This window comes from Teleopsis dalmanni, chromosome 2, assembly GCF_002237135.1.
Source record: "Teleopsis dalmanni isolate 2A chromosome 2, ASM223713v2, whole genome shotgun sequence".
NCBI lineage: Eukaryota > Metazoa > Arthropoda > Insecta > Diptera > Diopsidae > Teleopsis > Teleopsis dalmanni.
Window position 1 is genome coordinate 179,073,020 of NC_051847.1, and position 10,742 is coordinate 179,083,761.

The 10,742-nt window shown below is 29.7% G+C and overlaps 1 protein-coding gene across 1 annotated transcript; it reads right to left on the reverse strand.

The window, feature by feature from the left end:
- LOC119685442 (golgin subfamily A member 7B-like) lies at window positions 1-4,166 on the reverse strand. The gene is made up of 4 exons (XM_038099717.1): window positions 3,898-4,166; window positions 3,575-3,701; window positions 3,326-3,478; window positions 1-507 (listed from the first exon to the last, which is right to left on the reverse strand). The coding sequence occupies exons 2-4, from the start codon at window positions 3,686-3,688 to the stop codon at window positions 367-369; spliced, it is 408 nt and encodes a 135-aa protein (XP_037955645.1). The 5' UTR covers window positions 3,689-3,701; window positions 3,898-4,166; the 3' UTR covers window positions 1-366.
- Window positions 4,167-10,742: the final 6,576 nt, after the last annotated feature.

Here is a 10,742-nt window from a genome sequence, read left to right on the forward strand (position 1 = left end):
ATATATATATGTGTGTGTATAAATACAATAAATTAATAAAATTATTGTAAATTTGTTTGCGTCCCTATAGCTTTTAGAGCTTAAACCTAAATATGAAACACTGCTCTCTTCTCGTATTAAAAATATGCTAATATAAAACATTATATATTAATAAACAACCGAAATGAAAAAAATTATTAATTAAATTATTATATATGTAACAAAATTATAATAAAACATATCAGTTTTTAATGACAAATTTTCCTTTTGAAGTTTGGCTGCTGATGCATTAATTTGGTGACTACGAACGAATCCTGCTGCTTCGTAAGCTTTTTATGCGCAAAAATATTACATGAAAAATTCTTCAGTAGAGTGTGATAGTGGGAGTCACGTCCTTCCTGGTCTATCCAATATCGATATTTCTATGACACGCAAGCCACGATAGGTGGGATCGATAATTTGTAGACCTTTAGGATTGTAAATGCGTTCATTTTGGGAAGCGATGAATTTGGAAATTTTACGAAGTGTCTGTAAAGATTGTATATGAAGAATTATATTAATATTTTAAATATTCGTTAATATCAATTTGTGCTTTTTTTGCTTGTTGTAATGCCATTTGCTATTTGACTTTGTATAACTACCTGTTCTGATATACTTTATATGAGTGAGAGAACTCCAACGAGTCATAATTTTAACATGATTTTTGGATCGACTGTCAGCTGTATGTATGGATCAGATGAAGTAGAATATACGACAAAGAGAGTAAACTTAAAACACATTCAATGATTTGAATGTTGAGCACTCATTGCAGTTCCCTGATATTAGTATGCATATAAAAAATTGCTATCAATATGTGTGCACCAGCAAAGTTGTGATACGCACTAGTTAAAGCAATGCTTATCGACAAACAGTAACACAAACAGTCATACGACGACTTGCCATGACAATTTTTCGTTTTTTTAGTTTTGGTCAAAAGGCTTGTAATATAAACATCAGTCATTAAATAATCACGATGCCTATGAGGAAGAAACAAATTAGTCAGTGAGATGGGTGAGACTCTGCAGAAACCACCTTAGTCGTTTTTATTTTTTTTTGGTATCGAATCTGGAGGAAAAATCTTCTCTAAAGATACAAATGGCCCGTACCGTCATGCACAACTCAATTGAGTCATACATGCCTACGGACTAAAAAGTCCCCACATTCTCAGCTCAAAATCCTGGAAATTCCTGCACTACGACCAGTTAAGGTATTCCTTCACAGGGCAGGTTAGTAGAGCACTTAGCGTGCTTTCACTAAGAATTTCGTCCGCTCTAACAATATTTATTGGAAATTTTACTTTATCTCTCATACTCATTCTCCATATATTAATTTTTTGATTTGCAAATAACAAGACCATGACTGTCTGTATAACATGACCCTAAGAAAATACATAAATAGCGTATTATATGACTAATTTTACGTTTAGATTTTAGTTGTATATTCAACAGTTTCTCATGCTATGTCATCAACAAATTTATTTATTTTTTTTTAAGTTTTATATCTTCTCAATCCTCTATGGAAAATTCATAGAAGATTGACAATTGGAATATAAAAGCAAAAATCTAACAGAGACAAGTCGTAACAAATCTCAGATTGTTGTTGTTTTATTGGTAACCTGCAGAAAATGACAGATGAATGGATTCCAAGATGTATAGATGGGTTAGTGTGATGTTTGGGTAGAGAATTCAGAGAGGTGGTTTTATTGACTATAACGACTTGAAATACTACCGGTTTTCGGAAAACTTCGATGATAGGATTTATGTTTTTCTTGCGCAGATATTGACAAATTACTCTTTAATGTAGATCTTTAACTACTATCGATTCTTAAATAAATCTGTTTATAGAATTTATGTGTTTTTTGGGTGTTGATGTTGTTAAATGAGTCTATAATGTATACGTAGAAGCACTATCGCTTACTGCAGAAATCTGACGATAGTATTAATGTATTCTTTGCGTCGATGTTGTCAAATGACTCTTCAATGTGACACAGATGTTCTTGTAATAGTTAAGTCTCAGTTTTTCTTTTAAAAAAGTGTGATTGTTACGATGCAAATTATAATGATGAAGCTTATTTATTAATATATGTTTTCTATCTATCTGTATTAAAATTTTGATAACGAATGGAAGCAATGCATTCTTCTATATTTTAAGTTTAATATAGAAGTTATCAACATATATGTATATACTAAAAGTATATTTTAGCATTCCTAGGCTGATCTTTGTGTAAACATTTCTTTTTTGAAATGCTTGCAACATATTATTATTGAATTTAAAATTAAATTTTAATAATATGATTAGATATAGAAGTTCATATCACAATTTATCTCTATTTTCATTCATTGAGCCACACACGTTATTGTCTGTTTTGCAAACTGTCTATTGATATGGCTAACTTTTGAATGTTTATTGATAATCAATTAAAGTTACTTATTTTAATCTTTTTAGTGCATTTCTAATTTTGTTTTTATAAACCCACAACTGATATATGTTTATACCGGTACTCAATGACTTTTTGAGATGCGGATAGTAAGAGTAATATTGAATTAATGGCATAATCTTATTTCATATGCGGATTTCTTAATGCTATTAAAATAGTGTGTTTCTTTAAAGACACTTTGAAAAGACAGATGATGAATTTTAAGTGTCTCAATGGCTTCAACAACACGACAGTACAATATACAGATTTGCAGAGAATAATGATTCTTTTCTTAAGAGCAGTGTAGTTTTTGGAGTTAGTTGTGCTACTCCCTTTTTCGACTTCAATGGGTTCTATTCGTTAAAAAAATCTTATTTGATAGTAAGTTCGTTAATGGTTATTTGAACTATTTCAAATATCAAAATATTTAAATGATGATGTATTCAAGTTAATACTGTTTCATGTGTAAGATGATCTTTATACCTTCTCAATATTTGTTGAATAATTATCATATATTACGATAAGAAAAAGTTTTTATCTTTTAATGGACAAATATGTCAGTACCCTACCCAATTATATCACAACCTTGTTACAATTCTATATACATATGGTATATATAATATATTATGTTGATATAAGCAAATCTTAAAGTTTCTAATAATTAATGTAAGACACTATAATCCTTATAAATATATGAGTATGTCATTACTCTACCCAATTATATCACAATTTTGTTACGATTCTATCAATAATCTAACTTATATAATAAATATATTAAGTTGTGACAATCAAATCTTTAAGTTTGTATTAAAGTAAGAGACTATAATCTTTATATATATATAATTACATGAACTCGTATGTATATACACCAAATGAGTTTCCTGCACTTACTTTTTCATAATGCGTCTCAGCACACATATAGATTAAATAAGCCGTAATACACCCAATGCATCCCTCACAATATGTACTGCATGAGCCTTGCTCCGCTTCGGCAAAAAATTCATTAAGTCTGTTGATGGTTGATTCAAATACTTGACGTTCAATCTATAAAAATAAAATGTGAGTAATTTGTATAGTAGCATCCTTGAACTAAACAGCAGGATACTGCATTGAATAAATAATATATCACAAAATATTTACCAAGCCTTCCAGCTCGCTGGGCAGTCGTGTGTGGAATTTGACAGATGTGCCTTCGCTGTAGTCGCGCTGTATGAAAACCTTGTTGGCTGTAGCCAAGGTGGAACCTTGGGCCATTTTCAAAATCAGTCTATAAACACAATTAAATATATTAATTGATAAGTAAAATTTTCATATATAACTATTTAATTCATAACTTTTTAAAGTTTCTTCACATTCCTTTATCTTGACACATTTATTTTTTTTCTTCTGCTACAAATTGGAATTTGTCACAACACTAATGGAATTTGACTTGCAATTTATATAAATATAAACTCGATACTCACTTGGATTTTTTGCTGTAACACACAAGCTTTCAAAAGTTACTTCTTGTTTATTTATTTGTTATTAATTAATTTATTTAATTCCAATTGCTGTCAAGCAGAAATATTTTTCCAAGCACAAACTTTTTTTTGACTGATTTGGTTTAGTGATGGTGATTCAACATGTTGTCGTATGACTAATCGTTTCTTAAGTAACCGTATAAGTACCGTATGGTACTTATCAAACCGCTTATCAATATGTTTTCTAAAAATTAATTTACATATATAAGATAATGTTAAAAAGAAATGAACACATTATAAAATATTATTTTTTTATCATTTGTAGAAAGTTTTTATTGTAGTAACATCAGTTTACTTAAATAATTCATAATGCAAGTGCCAAACACAATATTTTTTATTTGTACTGTACATAAGTATAGTATAACGAAAAGGAACAGTCTCACTCAAACTGTATAAAGATAAGTGAAGTTCAGTGAGCGTCAAACGCAAAAAATTTAAAATTAATTTTTTTGTTTTGGCGCTTATGCAGTTCTAATCATTTATGTGTGAAGTAGTTTAATATTTAAATAATATTTAAATAATTTTTGAAAGAAAACTTGATATTTCAACAATAGCTGTATTGTTGAATATTTAGAAACTGCTATTGAAGTTTTGTTTTTTCCACATGAGAGAAAAATTAATTGAGTGTAGCTCGATGTTAAAGTAGTGTAATTCATTAATTACCTCGGATCTATGGTAGTATCTGATAATAACATAAAAATACGAGAACGGTTGCTAAAATCCAATAAAATTTATCACTGCACTTAAAGTTCAGAAAACTTACTATAACATGCAAGCTATTAACATTTAAGGTAATATTTCTACTAGTGATCATATATGTATCTGAGACCTGTGTTCAACAAAAACTATTTTGATCTCAGACACGTTCGTGATAAAGTAATACGACAGTTGTTGGTCTTATATATGAGGAACAAGGATGTTGAAGACACCACAACCATGAAATGTATGAGATCGATCTCAAAGCAGACGTAGTTGCGGTGATCGTTTAAGTTTTATGGGCGGTTCATGTAGCTCCTATAAGTGAAGAGTAAAAAAATTTTTGTAACAAATTTTATGCTCTATTATGCCTCTACCTGTGGTAACCAGATAGATCATTAAAACGGTACCCTAGAGCTGTTCAGACGGAAGTTAGAAGTTCTCAATTAAATAATATCGGTTCTTAATTGGAATTCATGGAGAGATTTGTTGAAGAAGTTTAAGACTGGACAATGGTTGTAATGGTGTTGTTGATGATATTAGATATTAGACAAGTCCAATTTAAAAAGGCACATTTTTAAGAGACTGTTTATGAGCTGCAGTTAAGTTCACGTTATACGGGCCTACACAGACTGTAGTTGATGGCTGTAACGTGGGGGTTAATATATTATCACTGTAAACTGCTGAGTAGCAATTAGTGAGACTAATATCATTTATTATTATATCATTTAATATGGTATAAATAAATAAACGATAATAATTCTAGTATAGTCAAAGCTTAGTGTGGGGCAAGGATAAGCCCCCAGTAACAAAAGAGTAAAAGTGCCTAATAGCACTAATTTAAACCACAACAACAACAACAACTATAAATCATATATTTTTCTTTATAAATTAATTTTTTGAAATTGATTCCTCATTTCAAGATTTTTATAATATTAGCTTTTCCTTTTTGGTTTTTCTTTTGTTCCCTAATTTAATTGTCATAGTATAAACACTTAATTTTAATTGCATAAGATTTGTTAATTAATGTTCGATTATTACAAAGTGTAAACTTAATATTTGATTTTTAAAAATTTTTTGTTTGTGTTAGTTTTGAATTTAATTTTTAATATAATTCTTTGCTATTTTTACTTTTTATTTTTGTCAATACTTAAAGATATTATTATTACATTGGAATGTTAAAAGCTGGCATTTTCTTACTGAAGTAAATTAGAGTATAATTGTGCATATTTAACGTAATTACTTCGAATATTTTATATGGTTTTGCCACGAATGACTTCAAATAACTAAGTTAATTACGAAAATGCGTTAATTGAGATAGTGCAAACAAGTTGAAATACACTAATAATTATCGAATCTTGTTTATGAATGTATTTTGCATGGATTTGAAAAAAAAAACCACAGTTATTGTTGTAAATTTGTTAAGTGCGTTAGTATAAACGCAAGAATTTATACTTGCTGCAGTTAAAAATACATAGAAGTAGTTGATTATAAGAAAGTTAAACGATCAAAGAAAAGTGGAATCTTCGTAGACGTGAGCATCTATAAATTTTTTCATTTCATTGTCATTAATTATAGAGTAATTTTTTCTAAAAATTATAAAGATTAGATGCAGTTATTAAAATGAGAGGAAGTTTTAATTTTACGCTTTAATTTTTAATATAGAAAATATATATGAGAAATCTCTAAAATGTGAAATTTTCCATTTTGTGAATTAAAATGCCAACCGAAAGGATTAAATTACATGCATTGAGCATATGAGCCTAGGCAATCTTGAACAATAAACGCAAAATGAACTATAATTTCATCAAATTATCAGCAATCATGGAAGAAAGTATATTGGAGCAGATGAAAGCGAAAAATCAAAACAAAATTGAATAATTTCAATCAAAAATAAATCACATATATAGAAGTAAAGGAGACGGCGAAAAAAAAGAGGTGGCAAGCAAGTAGAGAAGAAAAAAATATCATTTTAATAAATTTGCAACAAAAATGATGAACATTTGACAACGAGATTAGCGCATGACGAACACGCAATGCCACATTCGATCCCAATGGAGCCAAGGCCAGTAGTGGACGCATGCGATATGTTAAACATGCAACATGCGCAACGTGCGACATGTGTTCCATGCGGTTGCAGCTGGCAACAATTGCTGCATAAATCTAAGCTCTGATTTATTAGACGAAAGTCTCTAATATAGGCAATTTTTTTCATAATTGAGATAAATTGATGAATTGGGAAATGTTCAAGATCACATCTCATAAAAGCCACAAAGGCCATTGTTGCCACAAAGGCCATTGTTGCCACTGCAATCAATATTACAATCAATGCTGTAGAGGATTTAAACAAATTAGACTACAATAGTAAGCAAAGCCTGCTTAAAGCTGTGGTTCACTTAATTAATGTTGCATTGAATTTGGTGCAATGTTTTGCATTTTCCGTTCAGTTTAAGTAGCGCTGCCAAGGATGTGGTAACGTTGTAATTATATATGAGGTACATTGAGGTACATGCACACCAGTAATAGTGCCTAAGTAGATTGAGACTATAAACTTTATCGCATTCCAGTGCTATACTCGACCACAGTTGACGGCTTTTCAACTTACTTTCACAAAAAACGTTGACATCGCGTCAATATTTGTTAAATAAATAACATATCCCCAATCCGGTGATTATCAACACTTAGATAGCTAATTGTATTCAAATATATCTTATAGATCTTTAATGGAATTCAAATTGAAACATTTGCTTTGATTTATTATCTTTAATAAAAGGAAACATTTAAGCTAAATTCAACATAAAAATACAATGAAAGTTGTTTAATCTTATCGACTTGCGATACCAGGACCGTATACAGAGATTTATTTGAGGGGGATTTTTGAAAACTAATTCAAGGTTCATATGAAAACATTTATTTAATAGCAAGAAATTATGACATATCTAATGAAAATGATGAAAAATATTTTCAGAGCGCAGTAAGGATAAGGGGAGGAGAAGTGTGAACAACCAAAAACGTCTTCTTATACGCTACTTATAATTTTAATATATATATCGGTGTATGCATTTAATGAGTTATATTTAGTTTTACTTTTTTTTTTTTATTTCTATTTGCGCCAGTGCACCTGAGCATTTTTACTCTTTCTTAACTCGAGATATTTTTAAAACCACTCTTTACGCCTTGACTGGATTATTGTTCATGAGAGTAAGCAATAATTGACCTCAGATCTGCATACCTCCCCGAGGAGCCTGTAACCATTCTGAGATTTGATAACGCGGTGTTGGTAAGTCTGTCAGTTTTCGCAAATAGTGGTGTTGGTAAGTCTGTCAGTTTTCGCAAATAGTTTCAGGGCTCTAACCTTTATGTATTTCTTGATGGGATAAATCATGAGGTCCCTGAGGATGTCATTCGTCCTAATGTACCATGGTACTTTTACTTTTATTACTTAGTGTATTAAAATAATCTAGTTACTACCTTCCTAGTATTCCAGTTCAGGGTTGCCATCTTCAAGTTTGAATTCATTCACAAAAAATAGGTTCCCTATTTAATCTTCTCGATTGGAAATAAAAATTTTAAATTTAAATTTTTGTAATATATGATCGAGATTCTTAAGATATGAGTAATCAAATACCACATTTTGTAAGCTTAAGTATTCCAGTACAATTCCTCTCATATAAGTAGTGAATAAATTCTTATGATAACACTCTGTGTATCTGGAGACTTATTTTTTTGGTCTCCGTGATGCAGCCGCATACCATTGTACGCACTTGATTCAAAGAAAATTTAAATATTAATATTGTAAAATTTTATTTCACTTAAAAATATTATTATTGGAAATATTGAAAGTCTCTAGAGGACAATCAGTTCAATGAAATTCAGTTGAAGGTACTAGAACTATATTACAGATCAGTATTAGTATAATAAGTATGAGTAGATAAGACATCTATTTGCTTGACTCTGCATTTCTTAGAGTCTGCAGACATCAGTGTACTTTAATACTGTTTTAAAAAAATTATAGTTAATAGGGTTGTGATACTGATGATCAGAATAAAATCAAACCAATACAGACTAAAAGAAACTCGTTAGCATTTCTGTTGTTAAAAAAAAACTACAGATCTTGAAAAAGGTTGCCTTAAACATTGTACATCGATCTGTGACTTCGTCAATATGTGTTCATATGTGTTCTATATTTTTAGGTACTGGTCTAGTCAAATAAGTCTATAACGTATATAAAAGTTCAGTTTCTATGATTGGAATTCGAGAAGACGCCTTCTTCAGATTCAACAGTCTGTTTTAAAAGAATATCAGTTGTATTGATTGTGCTTTTGATTGGAAAACCAAAGAAGTCTTATATTGTTCGTAAAACAGGGTTGTCCAGAACAAACTCCTTCACGGGTCAATACAAATTACTATGCATTACTATGGTTTTTTTTGGTGAAAAAAAGTACGGTTATAATATTCAATTTAGTTTTAATAATTTATTTATTTGAATTATTTGATATGGTATCATAATAAAATAAGGAAATTTTGCTAAAATATATCAAGGGAAAATAAGCGTAAGAGTAGTAGACTAGAAAAATCCACGGACGCTCATACTTCATCCGCGGGCCGCATGTAGCCTATGTGCCGAGCTTTAGACAGCCTTGGTATAAAATAAAAAAATTCTACAGGCTCATACCTTTAATACGAGTATATATAAGGAAAACATTTTTTTTAATTGTTCAAAAATTGGTAGTGAGTGGCTGAGGTATAGGAAATTTCAGTAAAAAGGACTATGATGTTTCTGTGAAAGATTTTCATGAAAAGGATAATACCCTTTTGCAGTATGTTTAAGCTGATAATTATTTGGATTGGAGCAAACTTTGAGTACATGTTTAAGATGATAATTATTTGAATTAGAGCAAATTTCGAGTATATTAGTTACTCTTTCTGCTCAATTTAGTGCTCAACAAATATATAATCTGAAGTCCATAATTGTAATTAATCTTATGTTTATGATCAAAGGTGACTGATGCCTTGAATTGTTTATTTATTTATTATTTTGAATTTGAATTATTTTTCATCGATATTTGCTCTTCAAATATTATTGATCCACTTTCATAAATTACCACTCATCTACATGGTGGCCATAAATTAAGTGTTTCTTTGTCAGAAACTAGTTGAAGTGCATTAAAATTCACGCGATCTCATATGTCGTATGGATCGCAAGCAACTATCTATTATTAATTAATAAAATATTTAAAATTTATTTTATAAATGTTCACATACAATAAAAGTGTAAACATGCAATCATTTCTGCACTAAATAATCTGTAGCATTGCCAGTCCGTAGTTGTTTTTTCGGTTTCTATTAAATGCCTGCAAATAGGACACCACAAGCCTTTCACTTCGTAGTCAAGTTATTTATTTGGTCTAAAATTCCAATGAAATTGACAAGGAGTCCAGTTTGTTCGTGGGTTTCGGTAAACCTAAGACTGAAAATTCACTCGATACTAGTATGCATCAGCATGGAACCATATCATATAAATTGACTATAAATAATCACTTTTTATTTTTTTTTAATATATTCAAATGTGAAATAAGAAAACAAATTAACTCTACAGCAGCCTTTACGGATGTGTAACGAAGGTGTGGCAAAACGTTGTGGTTATATAAATTTATTTAGTTAGAGGATATATTAATACTGATATTGAAAGTTTTATTTATTTTATGGTTTAGTGCTCATATGAGTACAGCCTGATATGAAAGTCTGTACTTACTTGATTTTTATAATTTTCTATGTACCATATATGTCACGTGCCACTCTCACCATATATTTTACTTAATTTCATTATCTGCATTTTGTTGTATTACGTCAATAAATTATATATTTTTTGTATATAATTATTGTTGTAAATTTATAAAATATATTTTCTTAAAGTATGAAAAAAAATATCATTCTATATAATCATGAAATGTAAGATTCGGTCACATGGTGACTTTTGAGCTCTTCAGCAACCGTTACAAAATCCGTATCATAAACAGCATAAATCTTCTTAGATGCTTTAATATATTTCGCTCTTCAGTTTCCCCTTTTATGTCTAATATATAATATAT